Source organism: Trichosurus vulpecula, chromosome 8 (assembly GCF_011100635.1).
Source record: "Trichosurus vulpecula isolate mTriVul1 chromosome 8, mTriVul1.pri, whole genome shotgun sequence".
Lineage (NCBI taxonomy): Eukaryota > Metazoa > Chordata > Mammalia > Diprotodontia > Phalangeridae > Trichosurus > Trichosurus vulpecula.
The window spans coordinates 42,252,534-42,278,732 of NC_050580.1; the positions used below are offsets into that span (position 1 = coordinate 42,252,534).

At 37.6% G+C, this 26,199-nt stretch overlaps 1 protein-coding gene across 4 annotated transcripts in view; it reads right to left on the reverse strand.

The window, feature by feature from the left end:
- Nucleotides 1–26,199, reverse strand: part of CCSER2 (coiled-coil serine rich protein 2) — a 150,986-nt gene that overhangs the window by 116,691 nt on the left and 8,096 nt on the right. For 3 of the 4 annotated variants that reach the window (XM_036769604.1, XM_036769607.1, XM_036769606.1), the window contains exons 2-3: nucleotides 13,435–14,911; nucleotides 9,224–9,426 (exon numbers count right to left, since the gene is read on the reverse strand). In XM_036769604.1, the coding sequence (XP_036625499.1) occupies nucleotides 9,224–9,426; nucleotides 13,435–14,872 (1,641 nt within the window). In that variant the 5' untranslated portion in view covers nucleotides 14,873–14,911. The remainder of the gene's footprint in view (nucleotides 1–9,223; nucleotides 9,427–13,434; nucleotides 14,912–26,199) is intronic. The other variant, XM_036769605.1, reaches the window with a different exon arrangement.

Sequence of the window (26,199 nt, forward strand, 5' to 3'; positions counted from 1 at the left end):
GTTTTTAGATAGATAAAATTAAGAGGATCCACAAAGGAATTCAATAATAATGAAAGTTATCAAAAGATTTTTTTCAAAAAAATCTAATTGTCAGGCCCCACATTAAGAACCCCTAATCTAGTCCAACCCCTTTAAGACATAGCCAACAGGTAAGTGGTCTTTGATACCCACATCTAAGGGGCAAGTAGGCCTATTCCATTTGGGATAGTTCTACTAGTTAACACACTATCTCTAACTGTATTCAATTTAGCACAGACCCAAGCACCAATTCTCATATTAGAACCCTCCTTCAAAGCTGACATGAACAATGAGTAACTACTCAACAACTATTCAATGAGTAACTTGATCCCATGAGCTCTAATATTATCTAGTCTATATCTTTCCTAGAGAATAGTATGAAATGCTCTGTCAGGTTAAGGGATTTGGACCAACCAAGAAGACCAGATTTTGATATATTATAATAAGCTAAGTGGGCTTTGCAAGCCTAAATTTAAAATAAACATATTCCATATTTTATTTATATTCTTTCATCTATATCTAGATTTTATTTTACTTAATAGTTTAGATTAAATCAGAATTCAAACCTCACAAATTTTTCCATGGGAATATTAATTATGCATCACTCATAATTAAGACCTGTCTTATTTAAAGAATAAATTGTACTGAAAACTTTAAGCTGGATTCCCTGAAGCAAAGACTAATAGATATTTTTAATGTTTAAAGCAAGTTAATTGGCATTAGATGATTTGCAAGTAATTAAGGTACTGTAACAGAGCCTTCAGGAATTATAAAGAAAATTAACTTTACATAATCATTATCTAAAGAAAAATAGTCTGGAAGCCACAAAACCTGGGTTCCAGTCCTACCTTTCCCATCTACTTGCTCTGTGACTTTGGTCATGTCCCTAAACAATGCTGGACTTGTTTCTTCAACTGTGAAGAAATCTGACTGGATGCTCTCTGAGGCCTGTTACAATTGTAAAATTCTTGTATTCTGTTTTTCCTCCATTAAACAGATTTGAGGGTGGGGGGGAGAGTTAAAGGCTCTGGTCTTATAATTAAATCAGTATGAGTATTCTCTATGTGCAAACCTGCTCCACCGAAGGAGATTGACAACTGCTCAGGGAGGAATAATTTTTCTGAAATGCCCCTGTAGCACCTTGAGCAGAGGACTGGCTTCTCTGGTTCTCCAATAGGCAACAGTTAAACAAACAAAGGAAGACTTACTTGACCATAGTAGGAGAGGGCTATTCAACACGGATAGGCATCAAGGACACCTTAGGTTGATTCAGCTGAGAGAAGCATACTGCAGTCTACCAGCCAAGCATCAGAGTCCCCCTGGTCAGTATGTCTAATAGAGGCCTATGTCTTTTTGAAGTTTCACTGATATATAAACCACTATCTTCAGGAACTATGTGCAGGGAAAGTGAGATCATTTCTGCTGCCTTTATGGGCCAGTAGTGACATTTAAGTGAGAGTTAAACTAATTACTAAACTGTCTACAATCAATGCCTCCACTTCCTTTCCTCTCTTCTTAACCTGTCTGGCTTTATCATTCAATCAAAATTGCTCTCTCTAAATCAGGCCATCTGCCAAAAACTAACTCTTCTTTGCTCCTTCTCATCTCACATAACTCAGACACCTTGTTCCACTACATCCTCCTTCACTCTTATCTCTGATGAAGAGGTGGCCTTTCTCTTTGCCAAGGCAAACCCCTCTCCTCTTCTTCAGCAGACTGCCCCCTCTGTCTTCCCATTCTCTGTCTGATTTTTATCTGTTGCTTGACTACATCACTAGCTATCGCCCTGTATCTCTCTTCTCTTTTTCAACTAAACCCCTTGAGAAATCTACCTGTACTAACTAGGTACCCCTACTTCCTTTCCTCTCCCTTGCTTCCAAACCCTCTGCAATCTGACTTCCAATTTCTATCGACTGAAAATGCTCTTTCTAAAGTTACCAATAATTTCTTAATTGCCAAATCTAATGCCTTCTTCTCAATCCTCACTTTTTTTCATCTCCCTGCAGCCCTTGATACAGTTGATCATCTCCTCCTGGATTCTTTTATCCTCTAGGTTTTGTGACAATATAATGGTTTTCCTCCTACCAGTGTGACCACTCTTTCTCAGTCTCCTTTGTTGTATCTTCATCCAGTCATTGCCACGAACCATAAGTAAGCCCTAAGATCTGACCTGAGCCCTCTTCTCTTCTCCCTTATCATCTCTTCATCTCACACTGGTGATCTCATCAGTTCCCATGAGTACAATTATCTTCTCTATGCAGGTGATTCCCAAATCCATCTATACCTAGCTCTCTAGTCTCCTTCCAAGTTCCAGTCCCACAACACCAACTATCTTTTAAACAAGTCAAACTGAATGTCCCATAAGCACCTCAAACTCAGTATGTTCAAAGAAATCATTATCTTTCCCCCCCTAACCTTTTCCTGTTTCCAATTTTCCTGTTACTGCTAAAGGCACTACCATCCGCCTAATCACCCACTTTCATCCTTGGTGTCATGAGCCCCCACATGTGACGTCTGTGATACTTGTGACAGTTATGTACGGCTACAAGCAGGCCAGTTTGTTTTTGTGGTTCAAGGACTATTTTCTGCAAACCCAAAGGAAGACTTTGTGTCACTATTTAATAACCCAATGCAAATGAATTGGCCAAGAACAGGTCCCCAGCCAAGCCCCACTTGGTCATTTTTTGGGCCCCAGAATGGCTCAGAGTGAATGTAAATAACAATTGTTTCTGTTTTGGCCAGAAACCCTCAGGGTCTTCTCCTCCTAGATTGATTTTTTTATTCTTGGCCTCATTTCTTACCTAGTCTTAATCACTAAATGGGCATTGCCTCAGTCAAACTGAGACCTGTTAAAGAACTTAGCTTAAAAAGGCCAAGGTCTCCCACTGCATCTGGGGCCATTTCCAGTCATCCTCATCTATATCTTGCCACTGGACCCAGGAGGAAGACTGAGGCTGGTGACTTCGCACAGCCCTCCGTCACTTAAATCCAATTCACTTGCATGTCATAGCATCACTTCCACATCCAGAGAAAGAACTTTGGAGTCTGAATGCAGATGGAAGGATACTATTTGCTTCCCTTTTCTTTTGTTGTTTTGTTTCTTCTTTCCTGTGGTTCCTCCCATTAGTTCTAATTCTTCTTTACATCATGTCTAATGTGAAAATATCTTTCATATGAAAGTATAAGTAGAGCCTATATCAGATTGCAGGTCATCTTGGGGAGTGGGGAGGAGAGAAAATTTAAAACTCAAAATCTTATAGAAGTTAATGCTGAAAACTAAAAATTATTTTTTTTAAAGTCTGAACAACACAATGACCAACCACAATTCCAGAGGATGGATTATTTAAGCATGCTACCTACCTCCTGACACAGATGTGATAAATTCAGAAAATATAAGGAAAACATACATTTTTGGACATGGTCAATAGGGAAATTTGTTTTGCTTGACTATGCATGTTTTTTAGAAGGATTTTGTTTGTTTTTATTGGAGGGGAGGGTGAAAGGGAGGGAAAATGGACTTTTATTAATTGAAAAAATAAAAATTTAACAAACAAGAGGGATAAGACTAGTCTATTACTTTATTCAATCACTCACTAAGATCTCTAATTATCTTGTCTCTCCATCCCACAATTCCTGGCCCCTACTATCTGATTTCTGTATTACTACATCACTAAAATGATCTTGCTATCTCTGTTTTTTCTTTCCCGAGTTTAGGCTGTGAAGATTAAGTGAGATATTATGTAAATATATGTACATTTTATATGTATATTATTTTGCAAACCTTAAAGGGCTATCAATGTTAACTATTATTGTTACTATTCTGAATATATAACGAATCTTCCTAAAATACCATTTTCATCATTATGTAGTTTTACTCAAGGTCTATAGTGAAGTCCCTATGCCCCGGCAACAAATCTAAACTCTGCCATTAAGAATTTTTATAATTCATGTCAAGACAATGCATTCATTCACCATTAAAGAAGCCAAAGATAATATATTACAAGGCAAAAATTGCTTTTAAAGTTGTTAAATATAACTTTAAAACTCAATCACTTAAATATTTACAGTTAAAACTTATAAGTATTTAAACATACTTTAAAAAACTTTACATTGAACCTTTTTATCATTTAATTTTTCTCTGAGGACTATGAGTTTAACAAATGGAATTATAGAATCTCAGAGTTAAAAAGAGCCTTAAGGGTAATCTAATACAACCCATACCTAAGAAAGAATTCCCTCCAATAAACAAATGCCTGACAAGAGGTCATCCAACTTCTGCCAGAAGACCTCTATCTCCGTCTCTCCAGACAATCTCTCAAGATAACTAATTCCAGTCCTGAATAGCCCTGAGAAAAAGGGAATTTTTCTTCTTGAATAGACATCTACCTACAACTTACACTCACTGTTCCAACTGTTAGCTTCCATACCAGTTTTGTGATCTACTTCCAGAACCTAGCAGCAGTTTCTTTTTCAGTTTCTCCTTCTAATATTCCTCACCTAAGTATTCTCCATCATATTTGTGCCATTCAGCTCAGAGATTGCCCTACAGGGTAAATCTCAATATATAGTGATAGTCCACCAGCCCTTTTATTGATGCCATGCAATTCTTTGTCATATCTTAGGAAGGCTATACCAATTATTCATGTCAGGTTGACATGATCCACTTTGGTTTCCTTTAGGAGGAACTTGTCAGAATTACTTTTTTTTCCTCCTCGGATCTTTACTAGAAGTCTGTTAGCAACACCCGTGATTGCTCACTATTGTTCTCTGGAGCACAGGAAATTATAACCTCTGCAGAGGGTTCAAATTCCTTCTCTATCAGAAAAGCCTCAAATCAATTAAGTGACTCAAATGGTTGAGTGTTCCTGAGTCACACTCTTCTGCCCTTCAAACTCCTGACACAGGTTAGGTTCTTCTCTGCCTCCTAAAATTCTTTTTATTTTTCTCAAACATTTTTACTTATACTGTTTCAAGGATGACTTTGTTCTCTTTGAGAGCAGAGAGGCATTCATTGAGCCCTTTCACCTTCTCCTCTTGGAAACTAAAAACCTACCTTTTGGCATGATATAAAGAAAAACTTCCTAACCCAAAGAAGTCTCCAAAAGTGTAATGGCCTGCTTTGGGAAGCATTAAGTTTCTTATCATTAAACGTTTTCAAGGAAAGGTTGTATGATCATTTTTCAGAGGTGCTGTAGAGATGTGCTTCCTGCTCTGATGTGGATTAGATTCCTATGGCATTCTTCCAGAGGTTCCTTCCAATTCACATTATATGAATCACATCTCAAGTATACCATGGGAGGCAACATACTAAAATAGAAAAGATTTTGTACTTAAAAATTAAGAAAGAACTGGATTCAAACCCTTCTTCTGACATTTAAAAGTTGTGTACCTAGAAAGCAAGTAATTTGATCACTTTGACCCTCAGTTTACTCATCTGCAAAATGGAACTACTAACAGCTAAAACAACTACCTCACAGAATTGTTGTGAATAAAACAAGATAAAGCATGTAAAGTTCTTTGTAAACCTTACAGCACTATACAAATGCAGCTATTATTATAATGTTCACCACCATTTAACTGCTATATCACCCAATCAAACTCCTGGCCGTTGTTGCCTACAAAGTTCCAACACCTCTTTCTTCCTCAATGAGTCCACAATCTTTCTTTCCTCTCTAACTCCTATCTTCATATGCAGGGATTTTTGCCTATATATTGTTATTCCCTCAAATTCTCTAACTTCTCAGTACCTCAACTTACTCGCTTCCCATATCCTACTCCTCCAGCCCACCTCAGCCATACACAAGGATGGTCATATCCTTGACCTTGCCATCACCCACAAATACATCATTTGCACATTCAGGAACTCTAAAATTCCCTTATCTCATCACACTCTATTGGCATTCCACCTCTCTCTCTGCCCTCCATTACCAAGCCCTGCTGTTTGTCTAAACTGTAACCTCCAATCCCTTGATCCCTCAGTTCTCTCACAGGCCATCACTCCTGTACTAGCTAGACTATCATCCTTTCCCCATCTTGACTCCTTGACGAACTAGTTCAACTCTCTACTGTCTTCTTCTCTTGTATCCCTCACCCACTTAACATATCGCCAATCATGCATGCTAAGTTTCAGCCTTGGATCATTCCCACCATCCAAGCTGCCTTCACTCCTATGCAGTGCTGCTAAATGAAGCAGGAGAAAATAATGCAACCATGCTGACTAGGTCCACTACACATTCATCTTACCAAACTTCAACTGAGACCTCACCGCTACTAGGTAATCCTTTTATACTTCCTCATTCACCAAAGTAGCTCTTCCAAACCTTTTCCTTCTTCATTAAACTTCCCATGACTTCCCCTACCCCCACCCTCTGAGAAATTTGCCTCATAGTTCACCGACAAAAATTGAGCCCTATACCCCCCCCCCTCTTCTCTCTTCCTCTATTCTCACATCACCAAGATGCCTTCTGCCTCTACCTACTCCTTCACTCCCATCTCACAAGATGAAATGGCCCTTTTCCTTCCTAAGGCCAATCTCCTACATAATTGAACCCATTCCATCCTGTCTTCTCCAGAAGATCATTTCCACTCTCTCACTTATCTTGAGTCTCTCTCTGTCTGTTGGCTGCTTCTGTACTGCCTACTGACATGCCAACATCTCCACCATATTCAAAAAACCATCGCTTGATCCAGCCCTCCTTGCTATCATCCTATAACTCTCCTGCCTTTTGGGACTAAACTCCCTATTGAAGTCCACAATAAAAATGAACAGAACTGGGAATAGAACTCTGTGTCATTCCATAGATGGAGAACTGCCTACAACTTGACATCAGTAAATTAATCGGTACTCTTTGGGGGTAATGTAATAGTCCACTTAAAGTTTTATCTAGCCCATTTTTTAAACATGTTCATAGGGACAATAGTATCATCTGTAAAATGGTAATCATCATACCTGTAATACCTGTCTTGAGCACCATAACTGTATGTAGAGTACAAGATGGTGGGGGGATAGAGGATACTAATCAATGGTCTTTGAGGGCTCCTCCAGCTCTAAATCCAGTGCTATGAGAATGTTTTATAAGCCTCAGAGTACTTCAGAAATGTCAGGTATTATCATTATGGGGCCATTGAACCAATTCCATCAATAGATACACCTCCTCTTAGACTTCCAAGCAGAAGGTTTTTAGACTATTGATCATGAGAAGTTCACTCTTGCGCTGAAGAATGGAGAGAGGTCCAGTAGTGTGATTTAATTCCAGGCCAGGTCCATTCTGAGGCCCTGAAAGGCAGCTGATAAAAGTCTACCACGAGCCTCCTGCCTACTGAAGTGGGCAGGGAATAGTACCAGTGGGTAAGAAGTTACTGAAAATCTTCTGAGGCTTTAGATTTCCTCAATAGAGGACTGCCTTCTCCCATGTAGGTTGCAGTCTACTATGTCACCTGGTCTGAGAAATAGAACTTTTGTCTGTAGGTCAATTTGTAGGAAAATCTTGAGGTAGAAAATGAAGAATGATATGACCTGGACCAGGAATCCCAGCAACACTTCCAGTACCCAATAAACAGATCTGAGGATGTTAATGAAACAAACTAAGAGTGAGAGAGATCACTCCAATTGCTGCTAGAGCAATTACTTTCCTCTTTCAACATTATCCTATGATCTCTCATGTTTATATAGTACCTCCATTCCACCCCCAACCTCTACAAATGCCCAACCTGAATAGTCTATAGGATAGTCTGTTTTGCAGCCTAGTTACCTAGGCTTAAAGTACTAAGAGAGAAGCCACAAGATCCTCAATTTTCTTCAGGCAAAGGTAATCACTGCAAGATGTTATAACCAAATGCATCTCCAATCCAATCAATTTGGTTTTTCCCTCCATTTTTATTTATGCCCTCCCAGAAATTCACCATAATAGGTCTTCCAAAACACTGGGGCCTTTCCTCACTTTCTCCTATCATCACAAAGATATCAGTGGAGCACTTGGGCTGTCCATCTGTCCTCCCTCACTCCTGCCAATAGGACGAAGCCATCTTCTTGTTGCCTCATCATACTTCCCTAATGATACCTTTGACTCTAGTTCCTCTTCAAAGTCCCTCATATATGTTGCAGCGCACTCATATCCACTACTTTATGAACACTCATTTTTAATTCCACTGTATTTGGTAAAATGTTAGTATTAAGAACACAGGAATTTGTTTCTGGGAGAAGTTTAGGATCATTAAAAAAAAAAATGATTTTCAATTTCCTAAAGGCGACCTACTCTTCTCTTCCTGCTTGACTCTGGTCCACTTACCGATGGCAGGCCTGCTAAGTTTTCTGTCTAACTACATGTCATAATGTGGGCAATTGACATTGTTCATTCATTAGGTTTCTCCTGCTCACCACCAAGGGATGGCTTCTTAGTAAACTCTCTGCTAGATAGACCAAGCAGCAAAATAATTTTTTTTTTAAATTCCCAGTACCCAAAGAATAATAATGAAACAAATGTAAAATTATCATTTAATCTCACTTAGCATTTGAAGAGACTGCTGGAATATTAACCATCTCCCAGCATAACAAATTGTGATTTTTTAAATGAGGGTCATCATTTCAAGACCACTACAAGCCTAAATATATTGAGCTATTTAAATTATAACCATTTCCAGAGAGTACTATACCGCTTAGCATTTCTGCAATGTCACATTACCTAACAATGAAAAATTCTGGCTCCTACCTAACATGCTGGTAAACACACAAGTAATAGTATTTTATTAATAAAAATACAATGACATCATCGAGGCCACATATGAATGGAAAAGAAGATGAGCCAATCATGAAGTAAGAGCATGAAATATTAAAAGACCTATAAGAAGGCCTCTAATCTTTTGAAGGATTTATGCAAGGACCTAGACAAGAGTCACATAGGATGAGAAGCTATCAAAATAATGAAGTAAAAAGTTCATAAAAATAAGCTACCAAGATGGTACAAAGACTAAAATCCCAAAAGCACTCATATATTGCATACTGAATGAAGACATGCATGTCTTTTCCTTGTTCTGCATTGCTTCTCTACCTCTATTTCAGAGTTTAATTCCAGACACTTTGGGAGCCCTCTAACATGTAAGTTACATTACACAACTAATTCACACATTCAAAAAAATGAGTATTTCTTATTGTTCTAGAGTCAGAAAAATGAAATGCACCAAAAAAATTGTACAAATCCATACATACTATGCTGTTCATTTCTGAAGACTCATAACTTCCACACGGATGGACACTTCCAATGGGTTCCAAACCCTCTTCATCCCACATGTATGTTCCATCCGAGCTATCAGATGGGGAGAGCTCAAATGAAGAACTAGCTCTGTAATCCATATCTGGAGAAATCAGATTATTTCCTGAAGTGTGCTTGGTGCATTCATTCTTGTCTTCTACTAGTTAAAAAAAGGAACAAAAAGGCATTAATTCACAAAATAATATAATAATTACAGACTTTTCTTAGGTTTTAACAAACACGCTCTAGTAATTTGATGGGTTTTAGCAAAAATTAACCAAACTCAATTCAAGATTAAAACACTTTTCAAATTCTGAGCAAAAATAATAATAAGCAATGCTTCTTGCCAGATTTTTTTTAAATATACCTAGTTATTTTCTATTCTAACAGGAAAAAAACACTACTTAGTTCTATTCAGCTACTTAATAATGTACATAAAAATCTAAAATTCTCCTAACAGTATACTTTCAAGAATTTTAACTTTCAACTAATAGCTAAAGATGTTGCTTTAATGTCTAAATATCTATGAACTTTGCACTGTGACTACTGCCATTCTTGAAGGGTCCTCAAATTGCCATGAATTTTAACAGCATCTTCAGTCAATTTAAGAGCCCTCATGAGAGCCAGTCAGAAGTCACCAGTTCTAGCAACAAAGCACAAAATAATAACTTTGAGGCAAGAATTCTCTTGTATACAGACACTGTCAAGCCTAGGTTTCAAAACTCCACTGGCATATTCTGAAGACCTAAAAGGAGAGGTAACACTCAATAGTCACTAACCATACATGATAATATGAAATTCTTATTCCCTTATAGCTATACATACAAGGGTTCATACTGGTACTCTAAGAAGATAGTTTCTACTGCCAAATGTCTACAAGTAAGCAAAGCAGAAATAAAAATAAGAAATGAAATATGCCAAGGGACAAAAACATTACTAATAGAGTAAGTGCTAATCGACACTGAAAAGAATGAGTGTTAGTCTACACTGCCTAAAGAAAAATTTTTCACTAGCTACTCCGAATATTTAAGCATTACAAATAAAACTTCTCTTTTAAAATGCCAATCTAATAGATAAAAAAAGATATGGGCCATTTCAAAGCAACCACCTGGCATTTCATATTTGTCAATCTTGTACCAAAAGAATTTTTTTTTCAAAAGCATTGATTGGTTTTGATTCAATCTGGCTTCAGTTTAAAAGGTATCGATGTACCTGAGGGCTCTCTATCCTGGGTCCATTGCTCTCTCTAATCTCTCTCTAATTCAGAGGTTCTTAACCTGGGTATAGATTTCAGGGAGTCAGCGAACTTGAATAGGAAAAATTATATCTTTATTTTCACTAACTTCTAAGTGACATTTATCATTTCCTCCTATTATTTAAAAACATTATTCTGAGGAGTCCAGAGGCTTCACCAGACTGCCAAAGGAGTATACGAAACAAAAAAAGTTTAAGAACCCCTGGGATAGATGAGCTTATCTGTTCCCATTAGTCTAACCAGGGCCTCTATGCATTAAACTCCCAGATCCATACATTCAGCCTCTGTCTCCCTTCTGACCTCCAGTTCTACAATACTACTCATTTGTCAAATATCTCTAACTATATGTCTCACAGGCATCTCAAACTCAACATTTCTTCTTAATCCCACCCCACATTTTCCTTTGGCTTACCCCGCTACATCCCACTACATTCTCACATCTTTTCATAGAGTAAAACAGACAAGTGTCTGAAGCCCCTGTATTACAAGTGTCCAGTCACATGGTTAACACTGCCACTGCAGTCTCAGGCAGGAAAGGAGAGCCTGGTTTACAGAGTACCTATTAAGACTTTATTAGTCACTCCTACATCAAACATATTACAATTGGTGGGCCTTGCTGTAACTGCTAGCCAAAGAAGCAAGAGAAACTAAGACAGAAGCAAAACCCTACCACAAAAGTGTTTGTAACATAGAGAAGATGTTTGATAGTTTGCTGAATTGCATGGAATTGAATAATTCCTCCCTAACTTTTGCTTCTGTATGATGCATATAGGCATTATCCCCCTCAGTCCTTCTCTCCCTCCATCTTGCTTCCTACCCTGACCCCCACCCCGGGTCTCCTCCTAATGAAAACGTGAAGGCAACATACATATACAGTGAAAAAAACCACAGATTTGGTATCTGAGGCCCTGGGTTCAAATCCTTTTCCTGTGTGATCTTTCAGGGTCTCACTTATTTCATTTACCAAATGAGGGGGTTGGCCCAGAGAGCCTCTAAGTTCTTCCAGCTCTAAATCCTATGATTTTAAGAAACACAACACTTAAAGAGAGGTTACAGAGACATGTGATTATGCAGAGGACAAAATAATTCATTTTGTTAATTATATATTGCCAAAAGGGCTTTTTTAGATTCTATCAGTGGAGCATGTGCTATTATTGACACATATTAGACAAAGAGACAAGAGATTTGGGGCTCTAGATTCAAATCTGCCACTAGCTAGTTGTATGACATTGAAAAAGTCACTTGAGGGGCAGCTAGGTGATGCAGTGAGTAGAGCACCGGCTCTGGAGTCAAGAGGACCTGAGTTCAAATCTAGCCTCAGACATCTGACACAGGTACTGACTGTGTGACCTTGGGCAAGTCACTTAACTCCAATTGCCCTGCCTTCCCCCCGACAAAAAAAAAAGTCATTTGAGCTTTAGTGTTCTAAAGTTTCCTCATATGTTAAAAAAAGGAATATACTACATAAAGTTTTTTCAGCTCTAAAACTTTATAATCTTTCCATTTTATCTTATTTTACAGTTGTACATTATAAAAAATAAAACTTCCCTTTTGAAATTCTAATATTCCTCAAAATATTACTATTTATTTGTGCAATAAAATCTCTCCTTTAAAAAAAAAGATTTTCTAAAGTTTAGAAGAATATGTGGGAGTTGTGAACTAGTCCAACCATTCTGAAGAAAAGTTTGGAATCATGCCCAAAGGGCTATAAAACAGTGTATATCCTTTGACCCCGCAATATCCTACTACGTCTGTATCCCCCAAAGAAAAAGGAAAAAGACCTGTATGTACAAAAATATTTATAGCAGCTTTGCAGCAAAGCACTGAAAATTGTGGAGATGCCCATAAATCAAAGAATAACTGAACAAGTTGTGATATGTGAATATAATGGAATACTGTTGTGCTGTAAGAAATTATGAAGGGGGTGGTTTCAGAAAAACCAGGGAAGACCTATATGAACTGATATAGAGTGAAGTGAGCAGAAAAATGAGATCACTGCACATAGTAATGGCAATTTTGTAATAATCAACTGTGAAAGACTTAGCTACTCAGATAAACACAATGATCCAAGACAATTCCGAAGGACTCATGATAAAAAATGCTATCCACCTCCAGAGAGAGAACTGATGAATTCTAAGTGCAATTTTTTCACTTTCTTTATTTTTCTTGCTTTTTTTTGGCAACATGGCTAATATGGAAATATGTTTGTATAGCTTCACAGATGTCGCTTGCCTTCTCAATGACCAGGGCCGTGGGGGGTTAAGAAGATGGAGAGAATTTGGAACTCAAAAAAACTTTTTTAAAGAATGCTAAAAATAAATGAATAATATTTTTTTAACAAGAAGTACATGTGGCAATTTGTTCAGTCATGTCCAACTCTTTATGACCCCATTTAGAGTTTTCTTGGCAAAAATACTGAAGTGGTTTGTCATCTCCTTCTCCAGCTCATTTTGCAGATGGGGAAACTGAGGTAAACAAGGTTCCATGACTTGCCCAGAGTTTCAAAGCTAGTGTCTAAAGCTGGATTTGAACTCAGAAGATAAGACTGACTCTAGGCTCAGGCACTCTATCCACTGCTCCACCTAGCTGCCTAATGTGGCAAATAGATCAAACAGGATACTGGTAACAGTTCAACATAATAAAGCATTGAATAAAGTAGTTACAGATTTTTATGTTCTATAAAGACAATAAGACTACCCTGGAGAGCAACCCAGAAAGCATTCACTACTTAACAGAATGTACAGAGATCTAAAACATGGCTACAGTGGGAATAACTATACATTTCTAAATAAGGTGCTAAATATGTCTAAGCCCTTTGTTTATTTACCTGAAATTCCTAAAGACTGTGCTTATAAGCAACCTGGCTATTAAAAAATCATAAAACTTTCTAGGAGACAAAATGAAGATACTTACCTGGCACACTGATATCTATCCATTCATCAGTTTTACTGAAAGGTTTTTCACTTTCTTTCAGAGAATCAAATGGATCCACTAGTGGAACACTTCCAAGATTTTCCTCTTTGAGTGAGACTTCCTCTGGGGTTACTCGAGTTCTGTTTGAGTCTTCTATATCTACAAAATCATCACTAAAGTCTTCACTCAAATCATTCTTATCAGAAGAAGACAAAGATGAAAGGGATATTTCATCCACATCATCACTCAGGTATCTGACTTTTGCATTATCTTCCAGCATGTTATCATTTATGCCCTGGCTACTTTCTGTTCTAGTACTATAATTTTCTATTGAGTCTTCTTCCTTCTCAATAATTCCATCATTACTCAAAACTGAGGAATCCTCCAATACACATCTGTCAGCAGCTGAATTTTTATTATCATCCTCTATAATCTTCCCAGTAAATTGTGGTCTGTTTGGGCTCAGTAAAGAGGTTCGACCCAGCCTATAATCAAAAGATGTCACCCCTGAGCCATTTGGTAAAGCCGACTTCTTTAAACCAGAGCCAGAAAAAGCAGCATAGGGCCTATTAAATCCAAATGTTAAATGTTCATTTCTATTGAGAACCTCTGATCGTACATTTTTTGACTGCATACTTGACCTTGGAGGCACTCTGATGGACAACTGTTGGTTTTGATAAGGCCTTGCAAGATCTGCAGCCCTGTTGAAGGAATGTGATCTAGTTATGGATGAAAGTGGAAGGAAAGACTTTTGAATGGAATGTGAAAAACTCTGTGACCGTACTATTTTTTCACAGGTAAAAGATTTAATGTTGTCTGGGGACTGTGCTAAACTTTCTCCAGAACTGTTTCTGGTGGTACAGGAGTTTGCTCTAGGCCTCTGCATACTTATAGTTGGTCTATTTCCATAAAATCCATTTAACTGTGGTTTTGGAGCACTAAGTGAAGAATATGAAGTCCTTCCTAATAATGATGCTTTGGTGAATTTACCTGAACTAGATAGTCCACACAAAGTCTTTTGGTTTAACTCCTCTGAAGATGAAACAAACATATTGGATGGCTTTGCTATCTTTGATGTAAGTAAAGAAACACTCTTCAAATCCCTCTTTAATCCACTTTTACCAAATGTTTCTTGAGTATTAACATGTTTTTCAGGGTCAACTAGTTTGCCACATGAATTATGGGTAGAGTGAGAATCCCTAGTACTTTGCTCATTGAGTTGGTATTTATTTGACTTTCTCCAGTTAAAGGAATAGGAAGACATATTAATAGAGCCATTGTGCTTGACGAAATTTTTGCCACTGCTACTTGAAGAATTCCCTGATAAGTTAACAGCTGTCCCATTCGGCACTGATTGCAGGGTGCTGCCTATAGATTTTGCTCCATACTTCGGCAACTTGGAACCCAAAGATGTCTTGACTTGTAGTTTTTCTTCCATGAGTTATAGGGCACATTTGTTCTTGAAAGTTGACAGAATCTAAAAAAGGGGGAGAAAAAGACAGTGTCATCATATATACATAAAGTCAATTATAATGCTGCAGGGCTATCCAACCTTAGGTTATCTTCGGGCTGCATTAAAATAATTATTCGAGAGCCGCACCCAGAAAAAAAAATACAGTACACTAATAGAAAGTGGGGGGACACGTGTCATCAATGACAGGCGAAGGTGGGAAGCACAAAAGCAAACACAAAACAACAAAGCGACAACACAACAGTATAAAGGTGGGTGCATACTGACTGCATTGTACAGACGGAATGCATCCCACAGATCCATTGAAAATTCCATGCGACATGTTCCATCTGTAATACTGCTTAAAAACACCAAAGAAAATTAACATTGATGATTTATTAGTTATGGAATTAAAAAAATCTAATACGTATTACATGCAAATTATTATTTTATTTTTTTCGCTTGTGGAAATTAAAACCCACAGGCAGGCCATATGTGGCCCAAGGGCCATATTTTGGACAGCCCTGCTGTAATGTACTAAGTAAGATGTTTCAGCTTAACTTTATAGGATTGAAGATTCTAATGTAAACCAAGTCCAGAAATTAGTCATGATTACCACTGTCCTTTTATAGATAGTGTGCATTTAAGATAAGGTTTTTTTGTAAACTTTCATGGTTAATGTACTTCCTAGTGTATTCAAAAATTTAACAATCTAACTAGCAATCCAAACAGCCAACTTAACACCAACATTTTAAAAATTAGCCTTTTCTCTTCATATATGGAATAAAAATCCAAAGCCATACAGCAAAAAGAAACTAGACCCACAAATTATGTTAGCAAACACGGGACAAATCCTGCCACTAGCCATAGGCAAAATTCTCTATTTTGTATTGCTAAGCAAACTCCTGTGCCACAAGGAACAGTTTTAGAGAAATTTAGCAAGGACAACATTAAATTTTCGCTTAAGAAAAATAATACAGTTGCAGTTTTTCACATTCCATTGAAAAGTCTTTCCTTCTGCTTCTAGCCATAACTAGACTACATTCCTTCTTCAAAAGGGCTGCAGATCTCACAAATTCTATATTTTTGCAATTCTAACAGCCTAAGTGGTAGAAAGGAGAATCTAAATACTGGTTTACATCAGGAAAATGTCCAGGCCAGTTATCAAGTTTAAAAATGTTCAAATGTTTTAGAAAGTTAAACATGAAAATGCAGTAAGAACATAAACTTTAAAATATTCACAGAAATTAAATTTTATAAAATTAGGCAGGAGTCTAGGTAGAAGATTAGTAGCACCTAGAATATTTCTTCTGACATTAGGCTTGGCAAAACCACATATACTTTTTTGGGGTAGTTGCCTCAATGGAGAAGAGAAACCTCCACGATAAAGAAACTACTACTACCAGAGGACTAAGGTGTTATACTAAGGGAGCTTTTGGTTTTTTTTCAAAACATAATTAGTAAATATAAGTAATATAAGACAAGACAGAAACAAATACACTATGTCTATTCATAAGAAATCTTCAGAAGTCCATAGGAAAACCACTAGTACTTCATAGATTTACAGAATCTCAGAATTGGAAGAAACCTTAGAAATTTAGTCCAATTGGTACTTGAACAAGATTCCCTTCTACCCCAGTGCCACCACTTGAAGCCCTTCAGTGCTGAGAAGCTCACTGTCTCCTGAGACCATATACACCTAGAAACTCTAAGGAAGAAAAACAGCTTCTGAAATGTGGCTTGTACATGAGTGTTTCATCCCCAATATTTTCCCTAAAAACATTGTTCTAACCTAAAGAAGTGATCAGGCTCTTTTGTCTCAACGCTCCATCTTTTATATGGGAAATTGGGACATGTTTTCTAGAATCATAAACTTTTAAATTTGGAAAGTACCACATCACTAAGATAACTTAGCTCAACCAGCACATAAACAGGAATATTCTCTACAGTATCCTTCAGCTTACAGCCAGCCTCATCCTGAGAGCTCTCCTCCTGTAAAGGCAGGGCAGTCAACTTTTTTTTTTTTTGTTTTCAGTCATTTTTTCAGTCATGTTCAACTCTTCGTGACCCCATTTGGGATTTTCTTGATCGAGATACTAGAATGGTTTGTTTCCTTCTCCAGAATCAACTTTTAGACAGTTCTAATTAATATGAAGTATTTTTCTTATACTGAACAAAAATCTACCTCTCTGCAATTTCCACCTTTTATTCCTGACCACTGGACCAGTCAGAACAAATATAATTCCTATCCTACCCTACATGGCAGTCCATCAAACTTTCCTTCTCCACTCCTCTCCAATGTTGCCCTCCTTGCCTACCCACCCCACCCAGGACATCTTTTATTCTCTAAGCTGAGTGCTCCTAGTTCTTTTACTTGATCTTCATATGGCATGGCCTTTACCATCCTGGCTGCCATGTTCCAGCTTGCCAAAATCTTTCCTAAGGTGTAGCACCCAAAGCTAAACCTAACATGACTGATGCAGTTTCACACACAGGCATAATTCAAGCAGAACTATTACCTCCTTCATTCTGGATATTATGCTTATTTTAATGCATTTAAGAGCTGCCATTTCACACCGATTCATACTGAGTTTGCAAGCTACTAAAACCCCCAAATCTCTTCCAGATGAAATGCTACCTAGTCAGGCTCCCATCTTCTACTTGGAAAGTTGACTTTGGGAACTCAAGTGTGGAACTTTACATACACTCCTATTAATCGTCATTTGATCTGATTCAGCCTAAGAGTTTAGCCTATAAAGAACTTTTCAAATCTTAACTCTCATCCAGTGTTAGACCTCCAACTCCTGAGTCCTAGCTGTGTCATCTTCAAATAGGAAAAGTATGCCATCTACACCTTCATCCAACTCATTAATAAAAATGCTGAATCTTAATTATATTCAGTCATTGATTATTCTTTGGATCTGAGGTATATTCAGTCAGTTCTGAATTCCCCTAACTATTCTATCCTCTACCTTCATCTCTCCATTTTGCCTGCAAGATTAGCATGAGAGACTTTGTCTAAACCTTTGCAAAAGTCTAAGTTAAATTGTTATCTACCTCATTTTTATGATTGACCAGTCTAGTAAAATCTAACAAGAAAAGAAATGAGATGTGTCTGGCATGATCTCATCTTGAAAAAACCATGCTAGCTCTTGTCATCACCACTTCCCTCTCTTAACCTTCCTTTTGATAATATATTCTAGTTTTTCAGGAATTAGCACCAACCTCACTGGCTTCAGTTTGAACATGTTACTCTCTTCCCTTTTTTGAAATTGGGAAAATATTTCCTTTTCTACAGTCCTATGACACCTTTCCTTCAAAGATAACTAACACTACTCGGCAATTATAAACATCATGTTTTTTGCTACCCTGCAATAAAGACAGCAGAGCTACATGTTCCTACAAAGCCTTACTAATATTGGGTTCCAACTCCCTATTTAGTACTTTTATTGTCTCCTTTCCAGTCTAAAGACCATTCTCCTCAGAAGACAACACAGTAGAAAATGCACTGGATTTGGAGTCAGAGGACCTAGGTTCAAATCCTGGCTTTGCTATTTAAGTCACATCTTTTCCTAATCTGTAAAATAAAGGTGGTCACTCTAGATCATCTCTAAGGTCCCTTCTATATCTAAATTTAGCAATGTTTTCCCTTTGCCTATTAATTTTGTTTCATTCATCCTAACAACCAGACACATAACTCTTTAATCATTCCCTTTTCTCAAATATAGCCAGAAAAAACAAGCTTGCTGTCTTTAGCCTGCCTCTGAGAATCTGATCTTATTATTATAGGACTATAAATACTTTCATATTCATGATCAATTACAGTATATGTTCATTTTAAATTCCAGTTGGCCACTGACTTCCTTATCTTTTTACTTTGCTATCTTCAGAGAGCTTTCCATTTTCTTTGTCATTTTAATTATTTCTGTTTATGTCTCAGGACTGTACGTGGACCACATGGATATTAGACCATGTTTTGCCACCTAACCCTTTTCTGATTCCTTTAATACCTGCCCTCTAAAATCATCTCAGAATATGCCTAGTTTTCCTCTCCTTCTTAATCAAAGTCTAATACTGAAGTTACTTCCCCCTTCAATTCCCTTCATTTCTTTTGCAATAACTAGCTCTATATGCAAAATGAGTTGTTTTAGATTAATTCTATGGTATTTTCCAGCTCTAAATCCATAATCCAAAACAGCAATTCCCCCTATCACTTGTTTGTCCTTTTGAAGGTCAATATTATCACTAGGAGCAAGACAAGAATTTATTAGCTTTGCTTCTGGAAAAGAGAAAGAAAGCACGAAAAAACCTTGGGCCTTATTACCATCCAAAAAAAGCAACTGAAATACCAGAATAACTACCAACCCATATGCCTTTCTAAAATTTTTATGAAGATGAAGCCACATTCACATCAATGGAATAATTAATGGAAGTATAAGGGAACAAAAAGGCTCTTCAAAACAATATCCCAGAAAAAAAAGTGGGCTGGGCCCACGTGTCAGGCACATCCCTGAACCAGGCTGGGAGTGTCCACTCTCCTTCTGCCAGCATGGCAGCCCCCACCCAGTACCAACAGTTGATCAATGACTATGGACCTACATCTCTAGGCTATATCCAAGATACAGGGAGCAGCCAGGTACTGCAAAGCAAATATGCAGAACTCTTAGCTATCTATCATCTAAGAGCTAGGCAAAGAGATCAGACCCATGTATTCTGGGACCAAAAGGGCCATGGAGAGGCTAAAGCGGGCATCATTCATGCTCAAGGATTAGTCCAGGAATGCCTGGGACAGACTGAACCTAGCCTCCCACTTCACTTCCAAAGTTTTCCATTTCTTTGGGAAAAAGAAAGAACACTTATTCCTCTGGTGACTTTCAAAACATTCATATGAAGCCCTTATTTTGAATGGTCTAAAAGTTTGGGTTCTTTCCCCTTTTCTTCCCCCCATCCCTATCAGTCTGTGAGAAAAAATGGCAATTTTGCAGTTAAAATAAGCACTATAAGTAGTTAGGAACAACCTAGGTCATTTTTTAAAAAAGCATTAAGTCCAGAAACTGCATGTAGAAAGTTCTGCTTGTGTTGCGGCCAACTACAGTTTATTGCCCTGTTAAAACCTGACCCTATCTTTGATTTTCTTCTTTTAAGTACACTTAAAAACACCCAAATTGTCATTCTTTTCCACCTTTTCCAGAGTCTCCAATAACTCTTAAGGATTTTTTCACGAGTCAGTGCCAACTGCACATTCTACCTAGCAGTTGGGTTATCTCCCAGTTAGGGCTACATAATAGGGATCTTGCTTTAAACAATAACACGGGTTTTTTGCTTGTTTTGTTTTTGGTGTCTGAGGACTTGCATGATTGTTCGCGCTTTGAAGTCGATTTAAAATTCATGAGTTATAAATACGGAGGACTGATGAACCTACTAAAAAATTAAAAACCCAGATAGTTACTTTTCAGATGAAAACTGTAGATTTCAGATCTTGTGTTTGCCATAGAATGATTTTTTAAAAATCTGGATAAATGACTAAAACTGTTATGTGCATCTTTGTATGTATTTATTATCTGATGTAATAAAGCTTATTTTCACTAACAATTTGTATTAAAAAAAACAACAACAATATCCCACAGGGGATTACATCTTTCAAATCCCAAAACTGATCTAAAGGCAAAGAATGTAACGCTTGTTGATACAAAAAAAGTATTTTATTCATTAGAGCAAAATACCATCTTAAAGAAGCTTCTCCAACAAGATATGTTCCGTGCATATGCCATAATCACTCAAGATATCCTGAAAGATACGACAGAGTTAAGTTTGTTCTATGAACTTTTCATTATTAATATCAAATGCTCACCATAGATATCTATCACTCTCATGAAGTATATCCAGCACTGAGGATGACATTATGGTCAATGCATCAAGCATAACAATGTCAACCTCAAGTAGCAGCAGCTAGAAGACCTCACCTATTGGCTATAATGCCTCTTCAACCAGTACTGTGCTGGTGATCCTTCAAGAAGAAATTCAAAAGGTGCTAGATGTGGCAAGCACTGAATCACACACACAAAAAAAATGGCAGATGGGGCAGGGGCAGCTAGTGCTGTAGACAGAGTCAATAGAGTGTACAGAGAACTACTCTTTGAATCAAGAAGATCTGAGTACAAATTCAGTCTCAGACACTTACTATCTTGAACACTTAACCTCTGTCCTCCTCAGTTTCCTCAACATTAAAATGGGGATAATAATAGCATCTACCTCCCAGGGTTGTTGTAAAGACCAAATGAGACGATATTTGTAAAGCACTCAGCACAATGCCTAATACACAGAAGGTGCTATATAAGTAACAGCTAGGTGGTACAGTAGATAGAGTTCCAGGGGCCTGGAGTCAAGAAGATTCATCTTCCAGAGTTCAAAACTAGCCTCAAACACCTACTGCGTGACCCTGGGCCATTCATCTAACTGTCTGCCTCATTTTTCTCATCTGTAAAATGAGCTAGAGAAGGAAACAGCAAATACGGTGCCTTTGCCAAGAAAACCCCAAATAGGATCAACAAAGAGTCAGACATAACTGAAAACAAATGAACAAAACACACATGTTATTGTTATTAAGGTGAAAATGCATCTTAACCAAGTAATGACTGTTTACAAACATAAATCATTTTCTTTTCTACAAAGTCCAAGTAAACACCAAATTATAAGAAAGGATAAAGAACACATGACTTTGCATGGAATTATAACAGCTCTAACCCTACCTTTTAAACACACATTTGACTTCAGACATGTATAAAAGCAAAAACACTGGCTCTATCACTGTTTCTTAGAGAAGTTTAACAAATCACAGCGGCCATTAAAACCACCTCAATTTGGCAAACAACACTTCCTTGCAGAGCAGAGATCAGGACAGACAAAGGCAATACAAACAGTTTGGAGTACAAACTGATTTGAAAGTATTACAATATAATGAAAAGTAGTTGAAGGTAAAGAAAGCTTGCTCTGAGATTCAGCTAAACCAGATTATCCTCAAAGTATTTGTAACAAAATGGAGGAAGTCAACAAACAGATATTTAGCTGCTGATTCCTTGGAACAAGGGGTAGGCCTATGTACAGCTCCCCCACCCTTTTCTTTCTGGAGGGAGGGGGGAGAGTCATTGTACATCCAGTAAGGCAGGAATAATTTTTTCTATCATGCCACTGGAAAAGGGCATCTATTACCCATCATCCCCTGAGAAAACAGGGAGCAGAAAGGACAGTGTATGAATTCTGAAATGTGGTTGATGTTTCTGTAGCTTTACTTCATTAAGAAAGATTGCTGTTTCAATACTGTCCCTGGTTTAGATCTCTTTAAATAATTAGCAACTGAACCTAGACTTGAATTTATTATTTCCCTGGTTTAAAAGGGGGGAAAAGGGACAAGCACTGCCATGGAGTTACCCATCAAAGTTCCCAATTCTATTCCCTGAAGGTGGGAGGCAGAGAAGACCCACAGGATAAAGATGAGAAATATAATAGATACACTAGAATTTTCATATTGATCTATCTTCATGGGAGTTTATAACAGAATAGCTGTATTTTGACTCTGCCCCTCAGTACCCAAAATACTAAGTAAAGAAATGGCAATAGCACTTAAGAAAATGAAATTCAAAAGGTCAACTGGATCTAACCTATTTTCCTGAAGAAACTCCTGCTAGAAACTGAAGTTCTAAGAGAAAGAATAACAGATACTGAATACAAAAACACTAAAGTGAGAAAAATTTGGCAGAAAAGAACCAAAAGGCAAAAAAAAAAAACCCACCACAGGAATCCTATACAAACTAAAGTGTGACCCTGAAAATAGGATGCCTAGAGATAACATAAGGATCATAAGTCTCCCAGAAGAATATAACAAATCAAAAAACCTGAGTAGCATAAAATGCAAGACACTAAACAAAAAAATTGTCTAGAACTTCTGAATATAAACAAAAAAGTACTGAATAAGAAAATATACGAATGGTACAGAGTAGTAAAATTTAACAATTTTAATAACAGAAATGTTTCAAGTAATCATGCTTTTAAATATGAAGGAAAAGCATTTTGAATAAGGGCAGATTATTCTTCATTCATAAGAATTCACTGGAGAATAGAATAGTATATATCAAAATCAAAGGCACCCAAGCAGCAACTTAAAATAACATGGTCCTAATCATCAATTTTTTTTTAAATCTGATATGCCATGAGAAAGTAAGATATTTGAGGCATTCTTGAAAAAATAAATACAAAAATAAAACAAACATGAGCAAATTATTTCACTTTGTGAGAAACGTGCTCACTCTAGAAAGAACAATACTTGTTGTGAAGCCCGGAAAGTTCTCATTATATTTATTTTACATTTATTCTTCTGAACGGGTAGCTCCCTAATGGAGTATGCTTGCTCAGACAAATGCAAAGCTATTTATGCTCTGTTCCCAACTCAAACTTCCCTCCTGCCTTTCATTGGTCAGCATTTCAGGTTTCACTGCCTACCTGAAAACCCCTAAACCCCACCCCCAAGTGGGTTTCCATCCCTGTTTACATTTCTCATTTTCTTTATACTTTACTTAGTAAAAGAACAAGTCATAAATTCTTTTAAAGGAACATCCTCAATTGATAAGGACACAGTGTGTTTGAGTTATCTTCACCATTAACAGGAGAAGAGTTCTAATATTCAAAATAGTGCTGTGGAATGAAGTTCTCCTCCAGCCTTCGGAGTTGTGGATTTTATCCAAAGTACAAGGAAGGAGTTGTTTGCCTTTAGCTATTCTGATAAGCAGGTATCCAAGTGGAATGAAGTGTTAATCAACGTTCCCAAGACTTTCTCTCCTGCCTTCCTGGGCAAATACAAGACTTCTGGTATATTACATATTTTCTGTGGAAACAGAAGTTTGATTCATCTCTTACAATTAAAAAAAGATTTGTAGAGATTTTTGTCATAAATTCTTTTCATCAAGGACAATGGAACCACCAAATTTGGACTCTAACATCGCAGTCTTGAGTGGGCTGCCAGATGAAATGGAAATAACACTGAAAAAAACAAAGGCGAACTAGACCAACTACAGAGAGCAGAGGGCAAGGCAGGATACAACAATTTTGAGAGCACAGATGGAATAATTCTCAAGGTATATGAAAGAGGACAAGATGGCAATAACACGGGAAACAAATTTCAGGCCTCCAAACAGGATAGTAGCCAAAACAGGAGACAGACCACCCAGCTTTCATATGCCTACTCCAGCAAAACCCTTAAGCTCACACCAGACTGAATCAAGAAATCCAATGAGAGACTATTGCAAATGACTCCTCCCACCCCAGAACTGCACAAGATGTCAGCCCAAAGATCCATGGGCAATAGGAAAGGGGTACTGCTGCTGTTCAGGCATTTTTCAGTCCATTCCAACTCTCTGTGACCCCATTTGGGGTTTTCTTGTCAGATATTGGAGTGGTCTGCCATTTCCTTCTCCAGCTCATTTTACAGATGAGGAAACTGAGGCATACCAAGGTTAAGTGACTTAAGTGACACACCTACTAAGTGTCTGGGGTCAGATTACAACTTAGGAAGACAAGTCTTCCTAACTCCAGGCTCTACATTTGATCCACTGCACCACCTAGTTGACGACCCCCCCCTCCCCATTAAAGCTGTCCAATACAGGAACTGCTGCTCAGTTGTTAATAGGAAAGAAAGCCACTAGCAAGGCCAGCATAGGAGGAAGGCAGCCCTCTAGCATACCCAGAAATGGATCAGAGACATTTATAGCCTTCAAGGCTCTACACATGGAGGCAACAGCAGACAAATGCCCCAAGTCCTAGAGTAGTCAGAAAGTCCTGAGAGTTTTCCAAAGTGGTGGCCTTAGAAGCCCAAGAAGCAACTGCAAGCAGTGATTATCAATGATATTACAATAGTATCATTCAGATCAGGATACCCCATGTCCTGGGGCTCTGAGATTCCTAGCCCTCTGTCCTAAGATTCCAGAGAGAACCCTGAAGATAGAGAGCTCCCAATCTAATCCTGGGAAAGGGGATCAGCTCAAGAACCTAAGTGACATAGGACAAGACCAAGCAGGGCTAACTATCCAACCCAAAAGTAAAGGAGGGGGTATTATCTGGTCCTGGCATAAAACCACAATTTGGAAACTAAATCTAGAGAGATGAGTAAATCAAAGAAAACACCAACCAGTATCAAAAACTACTGTAGTCCTAGAAATCCTCCAGAATAAGAAGCAAGTAAGTCCCTAACAACTACAAGACTCAAATAAAAAAAAACAAACAGATTTTCCACAAGCTCTATAATGAACACCTAGAAGAAATGAAAGTTCCAGAGGAAAGAATTAGAAGTAGAATAAGTACAATTTTGTATGGATCTAGATAATTCTACTATTGTCTAGTCTATTTCCATCTTGTCCATAAGAACAGCAATGAGAGACTGTCAAATGCTTTACTAAAATCTAGATAAATTATATCTACAGCATTTTCCTAACCTACCAGTTTAGTAACTCTACCTAAAAGTCAATAAAGTTAGTCTGGCATGACCTATTTTGTTTTTTTCTTTTCTTATCTACTTTTTAAAGACTGGATTTCCCTATCTCGAGCAGGTTGGCACATAGTAGGTAAAAGGAAACAAGCATTTGTCAAGTGCCTACTAGATGCCAGGCACTATACTAACTGCCTTAGAAATATTATCTCATTTGATCCATACAATCCTTAGAGATTAGAGGAAGGGAGAGAATGAGGTTTCTGAGAATTGGAAATGTCCACAGAGAATGGCCTCTATTTTCTAATTAAAGTATGAGGTAAGGTCCTCAGCTGTGAGAGAGGGGGAAGTGGTAATGTAGGAGATTTAAAAAAACTGTTATGGAGAGTGCAAAAGAAAATCAATTGTTGAGATGGCCTTGCTGCAATAAAAGATGGACTTCAGAGAAGCTGTGAATTGCCAACTAGTGAGAAAGTTAAACTACAACCATGATCATTCAGCTGCCAAGTGTTCTTTCTACTCAAGTGTATTGCTCCTCAAATGACACACTGAACATTAATATTATCAAAGTCAAAGCAATGGTAATGGCTTTTTCTTAATCACAGCAATAAAATGGACAGGATGGCAGACTATGCAGCCATAGTCTGAGGATCAGCCAAGCTAAGTCTTACGTTAGGAATTCATTTCAGGCAATAAAAAGACAACTACTGAACTCTAATTTTGCTTCTGCTTTCATTTTATAAGGAAGAATAATTTTTAATTCCCCATTTGTAAAGACAGGAAAAATGGGAATAAAAATGATCAAGAAATTAAGCCTAATATGATAAAGAAAAATTTTAAA